General features: G+C 35.4%; 1 protein-coding gene across 1 annotated transcript; it reads right to left on the minus strand.

Moving 5' to 3' along the window:
* Nucleotides 1-24,797, minus strand: LOC140051779 (TATA-binding protein-associated factor 172-like). The gene is made up of 40 exons (XM_072097097.1): nt 24,742-24,797; nt 21,148-21,271; nt 20,362-20,485; nt 19,868-20,008; nt 19,442-19,611; nt 18,847-18,989; nt 18,547-18,667; nt 16,247-16,405; nt 15,995-16,090; nt 15,645-15,821; nt 15,387-15,527; nt 14,786-15,037; nt 14,555-14,662; nt 13,912-14,061; nt 13,666-13,808; nt 13,174-13,354; nt 12,875-12,985; nt 12,499-12,557; nt 12,202-12,366; nt 11,931-12,048; nt 11,530-11,802; nt 10,894-11,179; nt 10,657-10,763; nt 10,079-10,280; nt 9,691-9,839; nt 9,254-9,406; nt 8,910-9,047; nt 8,351-8,502; nt 8,087-8,164; nt 7,837-7,966; nt 7,555-7,696; nt 7,050-7,180; nt 6,751-6,864; nt 6,387-6,535; nt 2,854-2,997; nt 2,085-2,162; nt 1,793-1,922; nt 1,317-1,408; nt 945-1,053; nt 1-698 (listed from the first exon to the last, which is right to left on the minus strand). The coding sequence occupies exons 1-40, from the start codon at nt 24,753-24,755 to the stop codon at nt 549-551; spliced, it is 5,604 nt and encodes a 1,867-aa protein (XP_071953198.1). The 5' UTR covers nt 24,756-24,797; the 3' UTR covers nt 1-548.
* Nucleotides 24,798-24,947: the final 150 nt, after the last annotated feature.

A 24,947-nucleotide genomic window follows, 5' to 3' on the forward strand; every position in this document is an offset into this window, starting at 1 on the left:
TATTAATTCTCTATTAACATCAAAACAAGTAACACGTTTTGCATTGTTTTTATGTAAAACATTATGCTTTATGTTTTTAAGCAAAAACTAAACTAATAAGAAAAGGAAATATAAAAGAAAAACATAAATTAATTTCAAAATAACATAAACTGCCTTTAGACAAAATAAAAACATGATTTATAAATACATTTAAATAGCAACATTAAATAATGCAGCGTTTGATCCAATCTTCACCTTATAGGTGACCAGATTTGCTGCTATGTAAGTGGCAATAAAAACTGATTTGTGTCCAAGGCGTAACCACCAATAAGTGGTTTTACATGTCAGGCTAATTTGAGAAATAAATACAGTAGTCTGAATTGATGAGTTCTTTGAACAAATGGAAATTCACTAGTGGATGAGATAATCTCTGACAGTACTTAGTGTGAAAGATGAGAACTTGAGAACATAGTTTGTCCCACATAGATTCTGTATCTATCTTAGCGGAAACCGCTTGTCCACTCTGCGCTTTGTTTAAATGGTCATAAGCAATATTATTAAGTTGGCCTTTATGATGCGAGAGATTGCATAAAGCTGGACAAGTCGTACTCAGTCTCATACTGCTTATCGTCCCATAATTCTCCTAGGTTTGACATCACCTTCTTCATAGACTGCGGCGTGTCTTTATCTTCTCCATGTTCTATAGAATTCTGGTTATTCTATATTTAAAAAAAACATTCGTAAGCATTGCACAAGAAAACAGTTGAAGTACTGACTTAAAGATTTAAAGTACACACTGTGACAATAAGATTGATTGATGCTATGATATACAGTACTTGACAAATGAAATTGAGGTTTACTACATATCAATGTTATAATTGAGGTTTACTACATATCAATGTTATAATTCTAGAATATGTGTATTATCTATTAAAATTAAAATGATAATAAAGCTGCGGCTGTACCTTGTCCAGATTGAATAGGTCCAAGAGCTGGTCAGTTGCCATGGATTGTAATCCTGAGTTATCTTGTGTTATCACGCTGTTAGCTATGTTCATTTTGAACTTTTGTAGACTGTACAAACAAACACAAATCATGGTTGAAAAAAGTAAAGGTTTCTAGTATAATCTCATTCCAATATTTAGACGATTTTCCACTAGGCGAATTTGTTCACGCGAATGTAAAGCCTCAGCTTATATACATACGTAGAGAGGGGTTAGAAGATGGAAACATAAATACGCATGCGTATAAGCTCACGCTTATTCGCATGAACAAATTTGCACGGTGGAAAATCGACTGCAGGCAATGTTAAATATCTTATTTTTTCCTTTACTTACCCCATTATCTTTTCTTCTAAAGTACCTTTGGTGATCAAACGATAAACATTCACAACTTTCTTTTGCCCAATCCTATGGGCACGATCCATTGCCTAAAAAACAACACGTTGTTTACATTGAAATAAAAATATGAATTAATATATCGTTTTGATTAGCTTTTTGCTTATTTTTATTTTGTATCTCCATTGAGATCCAGCCACTGATACCCACAGCATTGTCATTTTTTCAGTAATCTGCCTTTGGATTTATATACATATATATTTGAGATTGACTAGCAAGCCCATGCAAGTTTTAAGTAAATTGTCCCACATAATAACCATGTTCCAGTCATTGTATTTGACCATTTTTTGTCAAACTAGTTTGATGTGTCCAAATATGGTAGTGATATACCCAAATATGGTGGTGATATGACATCACCATGTCCATATATGGGCACATCATATTTTGTTGATATATACAGTTTGATAGCTTCATACCTGTAAATCCTTAGTTGGATTCCAGTCATGTTCAACAAATATAACAGTGTCCGCTCCTGTCAGATTAAGACCAAGACCACCCACATGTGTGGTCAGTAGAAGGATGTCTATTGATGGATCATTGTTGAATCTTTAACAAGATGGACAAAATGAAAAACACATATATTAATGCTACTAAATTTGTCGCATAATTTTAAGTATCTCATCTGAAACTGCTGAATTGAATAAAAGAAATAAAGAAAGAAATGTGCTCACATTTGGAACACTGATGTTTGCTAATAATATATACTACCTTGTAACCACTTCATGTCTTTTACCAGCCGGTACACTTCCATCTAGCCTACGATAAGTCACTTTTGGTAGATGGGTTCTAAAAAAATAAAGTTATAAAAAAAAAGAGTTATATCATCAGTTAAAATGACATTATTCTATTGTATGTTAAATTCTGAAAGATGGAGTTACTATTCATCACTAGATACTGTACTGTCATAAGATGGAGTTACTATTCATCACTAGATACTGTACTGTCATAAGATGGAGTTACTATTCATCACTAGATACTGTACTGTCATAAGATGGAGTTACTATTCATCACTAGATACTGTACTGTCATAAGATGGAGTTACTATTCATCACTAGATACTGTACTGTCATAAGATGGAGTTACTATTCATCACTAGATACTGTACTGTCATAAGATGGAGTTACTATTCATCACTAGATACTGTCATAATTCGAAACTAGATTCAAGATTCATTTATTAATTCATTCTGTCATTAGGAAATTACACTGAGCCTTGCATTTATAAATAAAATACATACCATAAGGTTTACATTATAAAGACATCAGGCACAGAATATTAATTCTAAACCACCCGTGATATACCGAAATTTAAATAATTAATTTGAAACAACAAAGATGAGAAAGTCGCTCCAACTGAGATTCAAACCTGCAACCTTCTGCTTGATGTTCAAGTTATTGTTAGGCTCCATTGCTTTTAAAATGTGTGGCTATAAGTTTCTATAAATTGTTACTGACAGACGGCCAATGTACTGACTTACTTCAAGAGATCTTTCTCTACAATATCTAACATGCTCTTTAATTGGCAGAATAGTAGCACCCGATGTTGACAGACAACAGCGCCCCCAATCTCATCATCGTTATTCTCATCATTACCCCCGATGCCACAGTCAAGCAGGAGTTGCCTGCACATAACAAATACAAATGAAAGAAAAAATGAATGATTATTTATTTAGCTGAGGAAAGTTTATACTATGTGCACTTTGTGTCAAGTACACTAGCTGTCCGGTACGTAATTAGTTTATACTATGTGCACTTTGTGTCAAGTACACTAGCTGTCCGGTACGTAATTAGTTTGTACTATGTGCACTTTGTGTCAAGTACACTAGCTGTCCGGTACGTAATTAGTTTATACTATGTGCACTTTGTGTCAAGTACACTAGCTGTCCGGTACGTAATTAGTTTGTACTATGTGCACTTTGTGTCAAGTACACTAGCTGTCCGGTACGTAATTAGTTTATACTATGTGCACTTTGTGTCAAGTACACTAGCTGTCCGGTACGTAATTAGTTTATACTATGTGCACTTTGTGTCAAGTACACTAGCTGTCCGGTACGTAATTAGTTTATACTATGTGCACTTTGTGTCAAGTACACTAGCTGTCCGGTACGTAATTAGTTTATACTATGTGCACTTTGTGTCAAGTACACTAGCTGTCCGGTACGTAATTAGTTTATACTATGTGCACTTTGTGTCAAGTACACTAGCTGTCCGGTACGTAATTAGTTTGTACTATGTGCACTTTGTGTCAAGTACACTAGCTGTCCGGTACGTAATTAGTTTATACTATGTGCACTTTGTGTCAAGTACACTAGCTGTCCGGTACGTAATTAGTTTATACTATGTGCACTTTGTGTCAAGTACACTAGCTGTCCGGTACGTAATTAGTTTGTACTATGTGCACTTTGTGTCAAGTACACTAGCTGTCCGGTACGTAATTAGTTTATACTATGTGCACTTTGTGTCAAGTACACTAGCTGTCCGGTACGTAATTAGTTTATACTATGTGCACTTTGTGTCAAGTACACTAGCTGTCCGGTACGTAATTAGTTTATACTATGTGCACTTTGTGTCAAGTACACTAGCTGTCCGGTACGTAATTAGTTTGTACTATGTGCACTTTGTGTCAAGTACACTAGCTGTCCGGTACGTAATTAGTTTATACTATGTGCACTTTGTGTCAAGTACACTAGCTGTCCGGTACGTAATTAGTTTATACTATGTGCACTTTGTGTCAAGTACACTAGCTGTCCGGTACGTAATTAGTTTGTACTATGTGCACTTTGTGTCAAGTACACTAGCTGTCCGGTACGTAATTAGTTTATACTATGTGCACTTTGTGTCAAGTACACTAGCTGTCCGGTACGTAATTAGTTTATACTATGTGCACTTTGTGTCAAGTACACTAGCTGTCCGGTACGTAATTAGTTTATACTATGTGCACTTTGTGTCAAGTACACTAGCTGTCCGGTACGTAATTAGTTTGTACTATGTGCACTTTGTGTCAAGTACACTAGCTGTCCGGTACGTAATTAGTTTATACTATGTGCACTTTGTGTCAAGTACACTAGCTGTCCGGTACGTAATTAGTTTATACTATGTGCACTTTGTGTCAAGTACACTAGCTGTCCGGTACGTAATTAGTTTGTACTATGTGCACTTTGTGTCAAGTACACTAGCTGTCCGGTACGTAATTAGTTTATACTATGTGCACTTTGTGTCAAGTACACTAGCTGTCCGGTACGTAATTAGTTTATACTATGTGCACTTTGTGTCAAGTACACTAGCTGTCCGGTACGTAATTAGTTTGTACTATGTGCACTTTGTGTCAAGTACACTAGCTGTCCGGTACGTAATTAGTTTATACTATGTGCACTTTGTGTCAAGTACACTAGCTGTCCGGTACGTAATTAGTTTATACTATGTGCACTTTGTGTCAAGTACACTAGCTGTCCGGTACGTAATTAGTTTGTACTATGTGCACTTTGTGTCAAGTACACTAGCTGTCCGGTACGTAATTAGTTTATACTATGTGCACTTTGTGTCAAGTACACTAGCTGTCCGGTACGTAATTAGTTTATACTATGTGCACTTTGTGTCAAGTACACTAGCTGTCCGGTACGTAATTAGTTTATACTATGTGCACTTTGTGTCAAGTACACTAGCTGTCCGGTACGTAATTAGTTTGTACTATGTGCACTTTGTGTCAAGTACACTAGCTGTCCGGTACGTAATTAGTTTATACTATGTGCACTTTGTGTCAAGTACACTAGCTGTCCGGTACGTAATTAGTTTATACTATGTGCACTTTGTGTCAAGTACACTAGCTGTCCGGTACGTAATTAGTTTATACTATGTGCACTTTGTGTCAAGTACACTAGCTGTCCGGTACGTAATTAGTTTGTACTATGTGCACTTTGTGTCAAGTACACTAGCTGTCCGGTACGTAATTAGTTTATACTATGTGCACTTTGTGTCAAGTACACTAGCTGTCCGGTACGTAATTAGTTTATACTATGTGCACTTTGTGTCAAGTACACTAGCTGTCCGGTACGTAATTAGTTTGTACTATGTGCACTTTGTGTCAAGTACACTAGCTGTCCGGTACGTAATTAGTTTATACTATGTGCACTTTGTGTCAAGTACACTAGCTGTCCGGTACGTAATTAGTTTATACTATGTGCACTTTGTGTCAAGTACACTAGCTGTCCGGTACGTAATTAGTTTATACTATGTGCACTTTGTGTCAAGTACACTAGCTGTCCGGTACGTAATTAGTTTGTACTATGTGCACTTTGTGTCAAGTACACTAGCTGTCCGGTACGTAATTAGTTTATACTATGTGCACTTTGTGTCAAGTACACTAGCTGTCCGGTACGTAATTAGTTTATACTATGTGCACTTTGTGTCAAGTACACTAGCTGTCCGGTACGTAATTAGTTTGTACTATGTGCACTTTGTGTCAAGTACACTAGCTGTCCGGTACGTAATTAGTTTATACTATGTGCACTTTGTGTCAAGTACACTAGCTGTCCGGTACGTAATTAGTTTATACTATGTGCACTTTGTGTCAAGTACACTAGCTGTCCGGTACGTAATTAGTTTGTACTATGTGCACTTTGTGTCAAGTACACTAGCTGTCCGGTACGTAATTAGTTTATACTATGTGCACTTTGTGTCAAGTACACTAGCTGTCCGGTACGTAATTAGTTTATACTATGTGCACTTTGTGTCAAGTACACTAGCTGTCCGGTACGTAATTAGTTTGTTTGGGGAGTTGAACCAAAAACTTGTTGATGTGATGTGGTCTACATTGTCTTAAGCTCTTTCTACACTATCAAACTACTTTGACAAAAAAAGTGTCATATACCCAAATATGTTAGTTAATATATCCCCAAATATGGTAGTGATATGATGTCATCGTGTACACATATTGGCACATCACATTTTGTTGTCACATAAAGCTTGATAGTGTGGACAGAGCTTTAGTAACAAAATAATAGTTTTAACTTACTTAAGAGCTGTTAGTTTGGGTGCATGATGAATATCATTCAATGATGAATTCTGTTCCTTTAATTGCCGAGTGATGTTTTCATACTGTGGGTGTTTCTGATTGACAACTAGTAAAGGATGGTTACAAACTTTACGTAAATACTGAAGTGCCTGGAAAAACAACAAAAGTATTAAGATAACACTGCGGATGTATATCAATCAACAGATAGAAAACAAACAAACATGTAAAAAGCTCAAAACAAAATAATTAACTGTAAGACAGAAATGTTAAATTCAATTATTAAGGCTTAATAAGAGTACTTTTTTTGTTTCATAAATCTATTTCAACCATCAATAAACATTTAGTTAAAATCTTGATATCAAACCTGGAAGATGTGTGTAGATCCTTTAGATTTTGATTTGCTTTCATCCTCCTTGCTGACTGCTGTCTCAACACCTTTCTTGGCCCTAGACTTAGCAAAATCTTCATACAGTTGAACCTGCAACAAACAAAATTAAGATCTTACTTAAAACCAAAAGTACTTTTTACACACATACATTCATTTGTACATACTGTACACCATTTATATCAAAAAATATCAATCTATATCTATTATTATATCTATTATTCTATTCTGAAGGCAAATATGTTTCCTAATGAGAACCCTATGTGTAGTTAATGTACCTGAAGTGGGCTCAGCTCACAGTAGTAATCCTGAATGATTTTAGGTGGTAGATCATCAAGTACATCTTCTTTGAGTCGACGTAGAAGGAATGGAAGAACTTGCCTATGAAGGGCTTCCATTGCAAGAGCACCTACGACAAAACAATTATGACAAGCTTTCATTCATAGTTTTCAAAAAGAAACATAAACTATTAAAACAATCTGGATCATCATTCTCCCCAGAAAAGTGTTGTTTGAGCAAACTGAAGTAGTGTAGCTAACAACAGGGTTTATTTCAATTTAGGCCAAATGAGAACAAAATAAAGCCAAATGAGAACAAAATAAAGCCAAAATAAAGCCAAATAGACTGCAACATTTATAATTAATAAATCAATAACATTTCATCACTTCATTGAGTAGATTTTTCTTCTCTGTAATTTTGTTTCTCATTGACAATCATAAGCAGAATTTAAGCCCCCGCGCTTATTTCAAAATCCTGGACCCACCGCTGACAATGGCTAATTACCTGCTTCTTGTTCTTTAGTTGAGCTCTTTGCATCTTTACTTTGCAGGATTGGTTTTGCATAACGAGCAATAAATTGTTTTTCCGTGCCTAGAAATCCAGGCATCAAAAAATCAAATAATGACCATAGTTCCAATACATTGTTCTATAAGAAGAAAACACAATTATCTCAGTACCTAGAAATCCAGGGATCAAAAAATGAAATAATGACCAATACACCTAAGTGAAAACTGTCTAAATACAAATCTTATAAATAATTGACCAAGAGTTGGAAGATTCCATTACCTGAATAGGGGTGCCAGATAAGATGAGTCTGTGGTTTGTTATAAGTTGTTTAATAGCTTTGGATATTTTTGTTTTTCCATTCTTAATTATATGCCCCTCATCTAGAACACAGTAGTTCCATCGAATATCTCTGCAAGAAAAATTAATAAATTATTGCATGCATTGTTGCAAACAATGATTAATTGGGATAATAATTAATAAGATTACTTTTTTAATTCAGGAAAGGAAACAAACGATCATGAAAACTCACCCAAAGAAGTCGATATCATTCCTCAGTATGTCATAAGATACAACTACCAAATTGCACCGCTTAACTTTACTTCTGAGCCTTAGAAAAACAACAAAATGCTCGTAAATATCTACAATCAAGATCATGTCAATTAGTTCAAATTTTCTTCAAAATGGATGATTGATCTAAACATAAACTGGTGAAAGTGAAACACAGCCTTTTGCTAATTTAATATTCTCTAGAAATGAATACCAATCATTTTTATAAATAAATGATAATAAATACCTAAGTCGCTCATTTGGAGGTCCAGTATAATGCAGTGGATTTAGATGTTCTCTTGAGCAAAACTTCTCAACCTCATACACCCAGTGACCGGTTAACGTTGTTGGGCAGATCACAATGGACGGAATCTGAGCACATGATGGATTCTGGGAAGCCTACAACAAATAGATAGCGCTACATTAATGAAAGCATTTAAACAAACTATAGAAATAATACATGATTTTATTAGAACAAGTTCAACTAATGTGCCACCATAACTTGTTTTTGCTTGGTGTGGTCAAGGTCGGCAAAGATGCTTTAAATATAATTATTAATATAAAAAATTACGATCTGGAGAAATGGGTGGGTGGTGAAAATTGCCAATTTCAGTGAGTGCCTCGTCTGCTTCATGCTGGCCACGGCCCAGGTGGTAGGGACATACTATTCATGCTGGCCAGAGCCCTGGTGGTAGGGGCATACTATTCATGCTGGCCACAGCCCTGGTGGTAGGGACATACTGTGTATACAGTATGTAACATATTTATTGCTTTAATCAACCTTTGACAAGATTGTTCATACATACTTTGAATTCTTTTTGTCTGAGGTAGTGATCCCCTGCCATAATACACAGTGACATAAGAGTCTTGCCTAGACCCATGTCATCACATAAAATACCATGCAGTTTGTACTTATTCAGGAAAGCCAGCCAGTTTATACCATCCTGAAAACAAAAGGGAAATATTTTTTATTAAATTTAGGTTTTAAATTCCTTTTTTAATTTGATGTATTTATCATATTTCTTTTTTTTTTATCGTCTTAATTATGCCAAGCAAAAAAAAATCCATTTTAAAGTGGACAAATATAATTCTTGAATCTTGAATGATAAACAAAACATATTATATAAATAAATATGATTCTATAAATTACCTGTTGGTACTTTCGGAGCTCAGCTTTGATCGTAACCGGAACCTTGTAATTGTCTAGCCGACGACTGTCTAGCAGTTGTTCCAGAAAACGACGTTCTCGAACCTTTTGTTCTATCAATGCAGACGTCATAGACGGTGGGTCTGGAATGCCAGCCTTGGAAAACACAACTTAAAGGTAATGTATTTACTTCTGTAGTGAATTTAAAGCCCTGTATACATTATCAAACTTGTTTGACAAAAAAAGTGTGAGTGTCCAAATATGATAGTGATATGATGTCATCATGTCCATATATGGGCACATCACATTTTGATATCACATAATCACACACACACACATCACATAAAGTTTGATAGTGTAGACAGAGCTTAACATGAATTAGAAAGTATGAATTTGACTCAAGAGAACATAAAATGGAGCACATAATAAAGTATACTGACCTCTAGAGGCATAAGTTGGATAAGAGTTGCAAAACACTGCGTCGCCATGAGACGAATGCATTCAACCGGATCACTCATACGACCTAGGACGGGTACAACGAGCAGAACAATATATGGGACAAGTTTGAGGCCTAACAGATCTATGATATCTAAAGTAACACATTTAAGGCAAAAATAGGTACATCAACAACAAAAAATGTAGATCAAAACAAAGTCAACATTAGCCTTTATAAAAATCATCAATAATTGTTTTTAATTATGAATGTTGTCTGGTATGCGTGTCTGTGTGGTATGGTATCCAAACTGACAAACAACCGCTTCTTTTGGTACTATTGAACATTGTAATTGTAAATGAAAAAAATATAATACTACTTAGTACAAAGGATACTAGCCAGTGCCTCTATGGCACCCTGTCGTTTAATTTCATTCTCAGCTGCATCAAGCATGGGCTTAACGTCTTCCAGTACTTTGTTCATGCATGCAACTGTTGACACCGTGCTGAGCACTCCAAGACAACGTGAAGCAAGGTACCGAACAGCTGTGTACGGGTAACTCAAACACGCAATGATAAAGGGTAGGATGGTTTCCAACTATGGACAAAATTACAATTTTTGACATTTAAATTCTGATTTCAGTTCATTATGAATCTGTTCGACGCTCTTACTCTCTTGCACAAGCCTGGCACTCACACCACCTCTAGACAGCCAAGCATGCGCTGATGGCTAGGGGTTAGATCCAATTTGTCAACACCCTGACGCAAGCTACTCTACAATAGTTACAAACAATTATTATTATAAATTAGTTATTATTTGCGGTACTGTTTTAAAAGTTAAATGTCTGGATGTTTCGGTTCTTATGCTACAACCACTGTCTTCTGGTCACACAGTGTTTATTCACCATGCAAGCCTTAAAACAATTTCTACTGTATATCGATTGTGTTGTTTATAATATACATATGTTGTTTACCTGAGGATGTAGGTCCCTGTGTGTGCTTGGTGATACAACCTCTAGAATTTGAAAAGCATTTACTATTTCTTGGGCTAGTTCATTTTTATTTTGGTACATGGCAGCATCTGCAAAATAATGATCACTTACGTAAATATTCATGCCAGCAGAAAATAGTTTCAGAAGACAAATGTACTGTAATTGCATTTCCAACATGTTCATGAAATGTCATTAAAAAATGAATAAAAAAGAAATTACCAAAATTCTGTGGTTTCAAATTTGTAAAAAGAACTCCTGTGATCATTGTCCACAACTTGTCCAGCACCACAAACAGCTGATCACCAAAGTGAACCGCCAGGCTGCTAACGGCAAACTCCGCTCCTCGCCGTTGAAGCTTCTCCTGCTCTTTGGCTTCGCTCATAATCTCTGTAAAGTTTGGAACATCAACGTGTAACTCTAAACTGGAATTCCCACTCGTGTTACTCTGTTTGCTGCGAGACTTAGCGAATGCCGCCCTCCTAGACACGGCTGACAGTGCTGCTGCCTACAACAAAAAATAAATAAAATTTAGCTTTGAAGTTTATTGATTGATCACTTTATTTCAGAATAAAAATTCCATATATACAACAATACAAAATGGAAAATCAAAATAAAATAGGATTTTCTCTCATTTAGGGAAGAGATTTGAAGATCGTTACAGATAATATTATAATGTATGGAAAGTTATTTTAAATGTTATTTATTTTAGCAAATGAAAAATTTATGTTAAGTTGTACAGTAAGTAAGGATTGAACAAACACACAGGTATGAAACATTACCTCAAAAGTTGTATAGTAAGTAAGGATTGAACAAACACACAGGCATGCAACACTTAAAATGGAATCTCTTTCTTACCTGTTGCTGTTTTGCCAAGGTTAATATTCCATGACTCTTCCCACACACGGCTGCTTCCATGACGGCTGGTGTGCTTACTGGGGTCGTAGGTCGTGAAGATCCAGCACTGGCCATGTGTAGTTCAAGCGGGTTGATTGGAGTCGCAACATTTGGTGTTTGACTTGAATCACAGCAGAGGAACGTGCAAAGGTTCTTGACAATCTTTGGGTTGGGACATGGACGCCGTGATATACACTGCTCAAGTAGTTTAGCAAGAGCTGATGCTGCACGACTCTGAAAAGATTGTATCAAAAGCAAATAGATAGTTTGGTCATAAATTAGTATATTTAAATCAATTTATCAAATATAAACTGTATAAAAGTATTTCATCACACAACTAGTTTGATGGTATAGGTTTTTACCTGTATAATTGAATTGCGTTCTTTTTTAATTGCTTCCATCAAAGGTTTAATAATGGGGTTTAACTTCTCTGGTAAAAGTTTTAGGCTAACCGCAGCAGCTGCCAAACAGCATTGAACTCTACAACAAAAGAAAAGAGTGAAGATTGTCAATTTCCATGTAGAAACATATGTGAGCAGTATAATAGTATGATACCTAAAACATCTCTTTTACACATACATCCTATAGAGGTCATCACTTATTCCAATACAAGTAATGGACTTTCACACATACCTAACAGTTAGGTTCTGCTGTTCTTTTTGTACCTCTGTAGATGCAGCTTGAACTTTCTGACACTTCTGGGTCAAACTCTCCTTCATTTTTGGGTGAATTCGACTTTGACCCACCATACCATATATGGAATCAGCCAATGGCATTGCTTGTTCTACAGTGAACACACTGTGTGTAAACAAAAGAAATCTGAGTGTAACCATTCTGTTTAATAGTTCCAACAGCAAGGCAAAGAGCTACATGTGGTGAATAATGTGGAATAAATAAAACTAAAAACTTACTAAATTAAAAACTACTTACTTTGGGAAGCTATTGTTTTTCATTTCTGGTCTTGCTTCAATCCACATTGTAACTAAAGCCTGTGTATAAACAAAACAAACATCATCTCCACAAACATTAATTGCTTTACCCAAGTTAGACAAATATAGGTTTTAAGGCTCCCCCACACCTTTGCAAAAAGAAACAATCAGATTAATGACAAAACAAAAGTCAAAAGACCTCTGAAGATAAAACAAAACTTGCTAAATTAGGTTTGGTGTTACCTTACAGTCAATGCATTATTACTTATTAAAGTTACACATGTTTAGATTTTAAGAAAGAATATTTGTGAAAGAAGCAATCATATTATGAAAAAAAAAAAGCAAAATATTATATGAATAAAAAAGTGATGTGTTACCTTGCAGTCGGCTTGCATGCGCATGAATGCTACAGAAACCTCATCAAAGTACACATTGTTATTCAACATTGTTAACAGCATAGTCTTCACTGATTCTGTACACTTACAAGACTTTAAAGATAAAAAAAAATTCAAAATTACGGCTACATTGTGTCATCCACCATATGTTTCAGCATGGTTGGCCCACTCCTCAATACAGTAATTATGGCTCATTGATTGTTATCCACCCATGAATTTAGTCACCCATTTATATTTTTACAGTATAGTTACCATAGATTTTAGCCCGCTTGTTCCCTTACCTGATCTTGTACAGCCCACTCCTCAATAATCATACCAACCACCATCCTTAACAAAGCTGAGTTACTACTGAGAAAGTGCTCCAATAATTGGCAGATACTGTCTGCTGCATTACCATCCAATGATAGGTGAGGTAAGTGAACTGTGTCAGAGGTCAACTTAGCAGTCAGCCTACCTATAAGTCTGTTAATGATAAAAAATAATAATAATAGTTCATTCTTATATAGCGCATATAAGCAAGATCTCAATGCACTGCACATTATAACCCTGGTCATGTTTTGGATCAAACACGTATGGAAACATACTCCCATAAAAATGCAGCTAGTAATCAGTGCAAAGTTGTGTCTTGATCTAACCACTACCCATTTTATACTTAATCAGGTTGAAGTTCACAGTTCTTGCGTATCTTTTCTGTAAAATTATCATGTGGCAGGTAACAATTGAGCATGTTTAATTATTTTTTGCGCAACATGTGAAGATGTTGAACTGCTTACCGAGTAGCGCGTGTCCTTGCCTGTATAACGCTAAAATCCTGTTCTGTACTATCATTGGAAACAGTTGTAGCGCCACCGATAAACTCTTGTTGTTTTTCTTTTCCTTGACCTTTTGGACTTCTACATGCTGTTTTGATACCATCCTAAATATGCAAAAAAAGTTATTGTATTGTCAAAATAAACAGCTGCTTGTAAAGTGCTTGTTACTATAACAAAATGAATGTTACTAATAATATAAGACATCACCTTAAGCCTATATGCAGCCTTAATAAGAAGATCACTATTTAGAGGCACTTTAGACGGCTGCATACAGAGACTAAGCCACGCACTGTACCATGGGAAGGTTGATTGTACTATGTCCTGTAGCACAGCCTTCTTCAAAATTGCATCCCAAACCTAGAAAAACAGGAATAAATCTTTGAACTTAAAATAGCAAGAGCAGAACAGAATATATAAAGTCAACTTTCCCTGACACCATTGGGTTTGCCTCAGTTTAACTCTCCCTGACACCCTTGGGTTTGCCTCAGTTTAACTCTCCCTGACACCCTTGGGTTTGCCTCAGTTTAACTCTCCCTGACACCCTTGGGTTTGCCTCAGTTTAACTCTCCCTGACACCCTTGGGTTTGCCTCAGTTTAACTCTCCCTGACACCCTTGGGTTTGCCACAGTTTAACTCTCCCTGACACCCTTGGGTTTGCCTCAGTTTAACTCTCCCTGACACCCTTGGGTTTGCCTCAGTTTTGGAACCTTTTGGATATTAACAAAATGGAGAGTCATAGAAATGTAATTGAAATCAGCAGTTACTGTACATAAAAAAAAATATTTTAAAATAAGTATTTTAGGGAACTACTGTATACAACTTTGCTTTATCGACAATAAGATGGTTTTACCTCTTGTATAAGATCAAGTGTATCAATTGATGTTTCTACAAGACAACGTTGAAAGAGATGCCGCATGCCATCTTGAAGTATATGTGGAAGCCACAATCCAACTGGAACCTATATTGAAACAAACACATACTCTAGTTATGGAAAAATAATAGGATATAAATGTAACAAATGGAGAGTTTGCAATTGCCCAACATCATTGATCCTAACACCTTATTTATGCAAATGACCCACCTGACTTGTGTCTGCATTCAGTAGTGTAAGCAATGTTTGTAATGCCGCTTTCCGTACTGAAAGAATTGTATGTGAAAGAAACGGCCATAGTCTTGGAATTAACTCCACCAAAGGTTGAGAATGAAATGATTTCTGATGTACCATGGGATACGATAATAACGATGAAAGAAGCATCATTATGCTATTGGTGGAAGCTGTCAGGTCATCCAGGTCAAGAAGAGTGTCCCATAAAGTTTTTAAAATTACCGGTACCTGTAAAAAAAAAGCACTTAAATGATAAAATATCCCATATCACACCAAAACAACATCCAGAATCTCTTAATTGGTTTTTCGAATTTGTTATTTATTTATACTGGGTGACCTCTTCAGTCAAAGACTGATCTCCCGGCGGGCCCAGTTATGATCAGTGGCTGTGATGTACTAGTACACTAGGGTAACCACCTACTCATCTCCAAAGATGTATTAGGTTCTTTAAAGTGCATATGAGCTAGATGTGTACACTGGACCTACGGTTTATAATCCTTATCCGAGAAGACTCTTTCTACCACTAGAACCATGAAGCGAGTAAGCCTCAAATGTGAGGACATAATTTAGTACTGACCTCTTCTGGACAGATGCCAACAAGTGTGTTAGCAACAGGATTCAGTGCAGCGGCTGCTACTGACATGACATCATCATTAGAATCTTGTAATCCATTGATTATGCATGGCAACACTGAGGGCAGTAGACTGTTTGTCATTTCCTAGAATAAAACATTAATTCATTGATTGTCTTACAAAATCTCCACTGAATGTATACAGTACTACATTATATCTACTTTTGATATTTTAAAAAGCAAAAAGAAAGAAAATTTGTTTACCTTTCTGACAGCAAGGAGATATTTAAGTCCAATCAAACCACCGTGTCTGACTTCCCATTGTTGTTGACGGAACAATTGCAGAAGAACAGTTAGCACGCCACGTGCCCCTTCCTCTGACATGTGATGAAGAACAACACCTAGGGACTGAGCGCATGTTTCACGCACTGGGGCTACCACCTGAAAATAGTGAATTGAAGATAAAAAAATCATAAAACATAACATTATTCAAATTTAATAATGCAAAATGTATACATGCACTTTTTAATAGTTTGAGACTCACTGGAACACAAAATGTAGAAAAACAAAATTATACACAATCATTAATGTTAAAAATGTAGGAAATTGTTTACCTCATCAGAAACGAAGTCACCAAATCGATCTAAAGCCAACACACATAGAAGACGTAAGGCAATGTCCTCAAGCCATGCTTGATTCAACTGGTCTTGCTAATAGCAAATTGAAAAGACACACACACATAAGATACATAAAGCAATGTCTTTAAACCAGGCCATGATCTTAGAGTTAAGTTTACTGATTAAGTCAACATTTCTACCAATACAAAAGCTAGTTTCTAATAAAATAGTTATATTTGATAAATTTACCTGAGATACTAAAAATTCTAATGATTTTCCTCCACTCTTTCCATGTGTCTTGATGAGTTCCCGGATTCCTGTAGCTGCTCCGTGACGGACTTCCCATGCTTGGTGGAATAAATCATTGCACAGCTGTTCACAAAACGACATGAACGGCCAATCGCCAGTCTGAAATAAAACCATGTGATATTGGTAATTTCAAATGTTTTTTTTTAAAACTCATACACTTATAAGGCTTGAGCTCTGTCTACACTATCAAACATTATGTGATGTGCCCAAATATGGAAATGATATGCACAAATATGAAAGTGATATGACATGATCATAGTGGTCATAGTAGTGGTCATCCGGCCCGTAGCCAGAATGCATCAGAGGGGGGTTTTCTTGACCAAGTATTTTGCGAGCGCAGCGAGCAACTGTAGGCTGGGGGCCAGGGGGCCGCCAAGGGCCCCCGGTCGGGGTCCAGGGGGCGAAGGCCCCTGGAAGCTTTGGCTCTCAGAGCAATTTCGGTTGTTTTAATAAGCTTACAGAGACATTTTTTACCTACTAAAATCTGAGTTATGCAGAGAAATTATATAGTACAGTATTATGGAAGTTAGTAGTACTGATCATGATTGTTTCAAAAAAGTATATTATATAATAATAATAATAAATAATTTCTTATCCTATAAACATAAAAAACAAATAGTACCGTATATTTCGGTGTACAAGTCGCACCACCTGTGTATAAGACGCACCCATAACGGAGACTGAAATATTAGTATTTTTTATGTAGTCGATGCAAAAGACGCACTTATTTCTAGGCCGAAATTTAAACATTTTACAATCAAAACAATGGTATTTTAATAATAAAACAACGATATTTGAGAAATATTTATTAGAATCAAATGATATAATTTTGTTTGATTGCCTTTATTACATCGTAATCAGTCTTTACTTCAACTGAACGTTCAATGAAAAGGGAAATCCCCATATTGTTTCAGTTACGATGCACTGTGTGGGTAGGGCTAGCCTATGTCTATTTAAGTAACTTTAATTTCATATTATTTAAATATATACCTTCTTATTGTGTGTATGACCATTATAAAATCAATCCAAATGATGTTCAGTTTTTTGGGCTGATAATGAACCATTAATATCATGTTGGGTAGGCCTATATGAAAATCTTTCCTATTTCCATGCATGCATTACAGCAATATGAGGAGAGGAGAGCACTAACCATGTGCTCCTTGCCTGGTGTCCAGCACTGTTGGCCATATACACTATGAGATTAGGGGAAGCTACTTAACACAATAACAACACACTCTTTTAGATATCGCTTGACATACGAACTATTGCCTACATGATTATAAAATTATGTGATTGTTGACATAGAGATGTAATAAAAATAAACCACCGTGATCAAGGGAAATAGTTATTGTGTAATTAAAATGTGACACCACCGTCATTAATGGACTCTTCCATAAATGTGTTGCGCTGTGATGCTGCATGCTGCTAGAATACACACCCGCGAGTTCAGAGAGTATTACTAGGCCTGGGTAGAATATCTAATGCGTACTGTAATATTAATACAGTCGAGGATGACAATTTACCTTAACTAAAAATTCAATAAACTTGTTACCACACTGTGGTTAGACAGAAGTGAGTAACTAGCTAGGCCTACATTGCAGAGTAGTACACTATTTTTAATTAATTTAAGTATTAGTAGGTAATTAAATTAATTAGGGTAACATTTAGAGGTCAAATTTGCGTGTCAAAAGTGCGTCTTATACACCGAAATATTCGGTAGGCCTACGTACACGTACCAATTTAACTCAGCACCATTTTTATTCAAGTTTACACAGTGAAATTCTTTGGTTTAATGAAAAATATTTCAGGAAAAAAATAAAAATCCCCAAAAAGATTGAACTGAACTGAACGTGATCTTGTGCGTTCCGAAAAGCCCGGCCGAAGCACGCGATTGGTCAGTCCATTTTTCTGTCATATTTATAACCATCATCTCTCAACAATCTCTCGATCTCACGCTCAGCAGTGACTTTGACATCGGACAATCTGTATATTCGATCGATTTAAACATATTCAATAGAAGTAAAATGACCAAAAAATCTGCTATAATTGATAATTAATTGCACGATTTTGGAAGTGGGGCCTTTGTTTTTCAAGGGGGGATCCGCTGGTAAAAAGGGGGTTCGCGCAAAAGGGGAGGTTCGCCCGAACCCCAAAAAACCCCCCTGGCTACGGGCCTGGTCATAGTAGTGTGGTAGGGCCAGGAAGCCAATAGAAACAATCAGATATTGTATGTTACTTACAGCTTCCATAAATATAGTGCTATCTTGTCCAGCATCTGTTTTATCACTCACAGATGATTGTTTACTAAGCACACCTGTCTTTTGCCGTTTTCCTGCTGGTTCATCGAAACTTCCTTCAAAACTGTGAGAAAAATCAAACAATTTGTTAATTTTATCCCATTTTCATATATTTTAAAACTTATTTTTGGTATAGATGATTGAGAGTTATTGGGCAGGACATTTAATTTTCACATAAAGGACCAGTGTTCAATTACATGGTTCAAGGTAAACTGAAGAAATGTTCCTATTTCTTAAAAATACCTAGAGCTGATGCTGTCTGGGTGATCCTTTGATTTTTGTTTAGCGAGTAACTTGGCCTTGCGTTTAGCTCGGTTTTTTTCCCTGCTACTTAGTCCTGGCATTAATTGTTTCATTTCTAGTTGAACCAGTTCAGCTGCTGTAGTCTAATAATTAAATGAAACAAACAATAAATAACTATAATAAAGAATAGTGATAAGATGCTGCTTTCAATCCAAAAATGTTAGCGGCGAAATAGCTCCATGGACGTCAACGCTATTAGAGATTACAAGGTCAGATGATTCCAAGGACATTACGTCACATGTTCACTAGCACGTCAACGCAAATGTCCACTTGATCTAAATGTTCATATATCTGTCTACGAGTAACAGTGAACTACGACCCATGTGGACGAGAACTTCATTCATGTTCACTCAAATCTAAATGTTCTTTATCAACTGAGATCTAGTCTACATAGAGTTTGTCATGTGAAAGTTATCTATAGGATAATGCTATGTGTTAGATATTTAGTTTAGATATATTTTCTAAAAAAGAATTACCCCAAAGTAAAGAGATAAACATAATATACAAACATGAGTCAGAAATCATGACATCATACCTGTGGAACAGTGAGGAACTGGTTGGTTAGTTTTGGTTCTGTTTTATCATCTAGATCATCATCATCAAAAAGGTCATTTGTATCCATACCAAGAACTCCCCCAACATCAAGACCTAGCTTCTTTTGAAGAAGTTTTCTCTGTTTTGCTAGTCTCTGCTTTGGATCAATGCCTGAAGAAAAACAAAACAATGAAATCCTTCTTGACCTTAAAGCTCTGTCTTCACTATCAAAAATTTTTAAAACAAAGTGTGATGTGCCCAAATATGATGGTGATGTGGGGATATATGGGCACATCACATTTTTTGTCGCATAAAGTTTGATAGTGTAGACAGAGCTCAACAATGATGTTTCAGAATCTGGTTTTCAATTGCTATATCAATAGACACACATACTCCAAATATGAAGCATATTTCTTTCTTTTCTAACCTGGTTCTTCAAGCTCAATGTCATATTCCATTCCTGATGATCCAACCAGACAAGTTCCTTTCTGAAGAACACGGTTAATGTCAAACTTGTCAAATTTCAAAGAGTCTTTCTGGAGTGTTGAAGTTGAACATTCTCCAATTTCTGAGAAATTAATATCATAATCAGCTAGCAAACAATCATGGCAATTTATGTCTGATTAAAATAAATTGGACAATAGTTTCTGAAAACAAAAACAAATTGATGGCAATATTCAAAGGTAATACATTGTTTGAAGGTTTGCATGGCGAAATCAATCGCACTCCTGAGGACGATCAAAGCATATTGATCGAGAAACTTAACAGTTCTTTTCAGAACTAATATACGTGGTACAGCAAACATTATATCAACGTCATATTCAACGGGTCTTTAATGTTAAATATTAAAATTTATTAGAAATATTTTAATTCGCTTAAATTAACATATGAACAAAAGTTAACTTTAAAAAATAGCATTACCATCTTTAACTTTGATAGCTGGTGCGACTGGTTTCCATTGCGAGACATTTTTACTAATGGCTTCAATGGCTTGGCCTGCAGCAATACGGGTATCCCAGGTTCTACTACGAAGGTACACATGCACCTGAACCAAATAAGAAGGAAAGAGGAAAATCATTGTATATACAGCTGACCTTTCCAGTTACATTCATACCCCTTAATCTGAAAGCTGTTTTAAATGAGAAAGTTTGTAAATGAGAAGAAAAGAACAATATTTATCAATATTTGAATTGATCCATTTAAAATTTAATAATGTAAAATATGTTTGCAACTGAGGTTTATTTTTAATAATAAGGTAAAAAAGAATATTGGATATTCAAATGAATGGGTCTCTATATTATGGGTCTCTATATTATGAATGGGTCTCTATATTATGGGTCTCTATATTATGAATGGGTCTCTATATTATGGGTCTCTATATTATGGGTCTCTATATTATGGGTCTCTATATTATGGGTCTCTATATTATGGGTCTCTATGGGTCTCTATACAGTATTATGCCTTATAAAGTTGCATTTGTTTTATATGCGTTATTTATTAACATTCTTGATTTATAATTATACTGTAATTAAAAGTAGCAATTCTTGTTGTATTTTGTTCATATTTTTGATATCGTTGTTAACTATTTAATGTGTTTCATTTAGTCACAGTGGAAATAAGTTGCTGTTTGTACTTTTCTGTGTTGTTATCCTTGATTGATCCACTTGATCAACAGAATGAATAAATAAATAAATAAATACAGTATACCTTATATAAAAGATTGTGTAAATCTTGAGGATGAAGCTTCTGGACTTCTCCAAGCTGTTGCGCTGCAGCCTTACGAGTCACTGGAGTGGAACCAGTGTCCAACAATAAGAACAGTCGATCAAGTCTAAAGATAAATAACAAAGGTGTGAATAAATTAATACAAGCAAAAAGGAAGTATACGATTTGACATGACATATAAAACAAAAGTAATTCCATTTATTTTAGGGTGTGTCGAAAGCGAAGACCTCGAAAGCGAAGATCGAAGACCGAAGACCTCGAAAGCGAAGACCCTACGAAATGGTAGTGTGCACAAAATCCGACCAAAATCATACAAAATCGTGATAACACCTTGAATTTACAGATTCTAAAAAAATATTTCGATTTTAATTGTTACGTTATCAAAAAACATGACTTTATCTATGAACAGGCTCACGCGTTTTCACCAATGGAGTTAATATGTGATATGGTTTTACGAACAAACACATCGCGCTATTTGCAAGAAGGACCTCGCACAGAGCATTGAATTGAATGCAAAATTAAATGTCACTTTTGTTCCGATAACTTTGTAGCACACGTCGCCTACAATTTAAACCCATAGCCAATTGTTTATAAGTACCTATAGAAATAAACTACATAAAGTAAATTGTAAGAAGTAAAGGATGGCGGTAGGCTTTTTTAAGGCTTATTTTAGAGCCTATATAAAAAGTGTCCGTATTTTGATTTTATATGTTGCTATGTGTTTTTTATCTATAATATTTGCCTATTGTTTATTATCTAAATGTATAAATAAATACAATAAGATATTCATTTTCCTGTATTGTATTTAAACTTTTACATTTTCCCATTGTATACTATTGCTGTTTTACTTAATCGCCAGTTTCAAAATGTTTTCTAATGTATTCATAATAGACCAATAATATATCAGTATCAGAATATTTAGTGTGGTTGGTGAAACGACAGTAGGCCTACTATGTAAAGAAAAATTTAAAAAGGAAAATAAATATTTCATTAACCAACGTATAAACCACTAACAAAAAAATCCTGCCACAACGTATCGTATTGATGCGCAACGTAAAGAAAATACTCATCTATCTATTTTGCATCCCCTCACGATCGAAAAGATCATTATGATGAACGTAAAGCAGAAACGGTGTGTTGAACACGTCGATTCCCACTTGTGATGACACGCAAGGTTATTTCCTTAAGTTTGGTTCCCACTAGAACGTAACGCAAGAACGTACACGCAACGCAAGCGTTTTAACCAATGACAAGCGAAGTTATAGACAGTTAGCAATCAGAAGCGAATAAGCCATCGCTTGTGATTGGTCAATTCACTTGCGTTGCGTTACGTCCTTGTGTTGCGTCGCTAGACCACGCATTACGGCGCACTTTGCGTGGATACGTTGCGTCGATCTGAAAACAAATTTCAGCTCTTAAAATATTTCCCGGGCCGATGACAGTTCGTCCCAATAGCTTACCGTGAACTAACGGAACTTTATTTTATATCTTTTTATTGTCAAAATCAAAAATTATACTGTATTCAAATTAATAGGCCTACTGTAGAACGAACGATAGGCATCACATTCTGAAGATTTTGCTCGATCGTTAACCCGTTATAATAGTATATAATTCTCTTAGATTTGTTTGTGTAGTGTCAATTCTATATTTAAATGGTCAGTATACAACCGGTAACCTGTTTCTTCATTTTTTTTAAATTTATATTTTCTTTTGTTAATGGAGACTCATGGCAGGGATATGCAAACATTTAGAAGCGGGACGTCGACAATCTGTTGAAAATCGGGAGACTGTTGAATAGTCGTCTCATCCCACAAGCCTGTGAGATAGAAGGTTGGGGGTTAGAATGGTTAAGCCCGATAAAAATTCACCATCCTTAACAAAGACATGTATAGAGAGTAACTCTTTTTTTTGTATTCACCACGGGCAATGCTTCAGAAGTCAGTTTTTTTACTTTGATGATAAGGACAATTGTGGTTGGCGGAACTGGAACTTCATTAAACTGTCTGGAACTGGAAATGTCTTTTGACAGTGTCGGTAAACGTAATACCGATATAAATAAACACCCGTTTTAATATCGTCACTAATCACATTGCAACCGTAACAAAATCGACAATTTTGGAGCGAATATTTTTTATTTCAATCTTTGTTTTGAATGGCTTTTGTCTTTGTTAACGTTGACATAATGGCATAAATGTTATTCTGAATTATGGAAGCCGTGAAACAGATGATATGTCGCAGGAAACGATCGATTATAACCAAAATTTGCAGAACGCTGATTCCTATCGTTCGTTCTTTTTAGCTTTTTGTCAAATCATAATTTGAATATGTTCTGTCAAATTTGGCCTGGAAATATTTTAAGAGCTGGAATTAGTTTCCAGATCCACGCAAAGTGCGCATTAAGAACAAACTTGCGTGTCCTCACAAGTGGGAACCGACGTGTTCAACACCGTTTATGCCTTACGTTCATCGTAATGATTCTCTCGTGAGGGGATGCAAAATAGAGTATTTTCTTATGTTGCGCGTCAATACGATACGTTGCGGCAGGATGTTTTTGTTAGCTTATTCGCTTGTGATTGCTAACTGTCTATAACTTCGCTTGTCATTGGTTAAAACGCTTGCGTTGCGTTTACGTCCTTGTGTTACGTTCTAGTGGGAACCAAGCTTTAGTTAGTGGTTCATACGTTGGTTAATGAAATATTTATTTTACTTTTTACATTTTTCTTCTTTACATATTACTGTCGCTTCACCAATCACACTAACCGATACTGATAATATTATTTGTTCATTATTATTAGAAAAACATTTTTAAACTGGCGAATAATTAAATCAGCAATACTGCAGTATAGGCTAAAATGGGGAAAATGTAAACGTTTAAAATACTATACAGAATAATTAAAGGAAAATAAATATCTTATTGTATTTATTCATACATTTTAGATAATATGCAAATATTATAGATAATAAACATAATATCAACATATTTAAATGCAAAAAAAAAGGATCTCTAAGTTGTATTCACGCGTATAACATTTTTTAAAACAAGTGTAAAATCTATGATACGGACACTTTTTATATAGGCTCTAAAATTAGCCTAAAGAGGGCTATCGCAATCCTTTACTTCTTATAATTTACATATTGTAGTTTATTTCTATACTTTTCTATACAATTTGGCTATGGTTTTAAATTGTAGGCATTGCATTCAATTCAATGCTCTGTGCGATGTCCTTCTTGTGCGTCCGTCGCCTTGCAAATAGCGCGATGTGTTTGTTCGTAAAACCATATCACATATTAACTCCATTGGAGAATACACGTGAGCTTGTTCATAGATAAAGTCATGTTTTTTGATAACATAACGATTAAAATCGAAATATTTTTTTAGAATCTGTAAATTCAAGGTGTTATATATATATATATATGTTATATGATTTTGGTCCGATTTTGTGTACACTACCATTTCGTAGGGTCTTCGCTTTCGAGGTCTTCGGTCTTCGATCTTCGCTTTCGAGATCTTCGCTTTCGAGGTCTTCGCTTTCGACACACCCATTTATTTTAATTTAAATTGGAATATATATTTACCTTGTTGTAGCCATGACTACGGTGTCATTGCATCAATCATAGCATCTGTGAATAGACTAATAATAATGACTATAGTTTAATAACTAGTAGTAGCATAGCGATATTTTAGTGAACTATAATATCTCTATGCTACTACTAGTAGAAACCCTCCTTTTGGGACACCTATTCTATTTATTATTTACCACTTCTAAATTTAGTAGGTTAAG

The sequence above is a fragment of the Antedon mediterranea genome, chromosome 1 (assembly GCF_964355755.1).
Source record: "Antedon mediterranea chromosome 1, ecAntMedi1.1, whole genome shotgun sequence".
Classification (NCBI taxonomy): Eukaryota; Metazoa; Echinodermata; class Crinoidea; order Comatulida; family Antedonidae; genus Antedon; species Antedon mediterranea.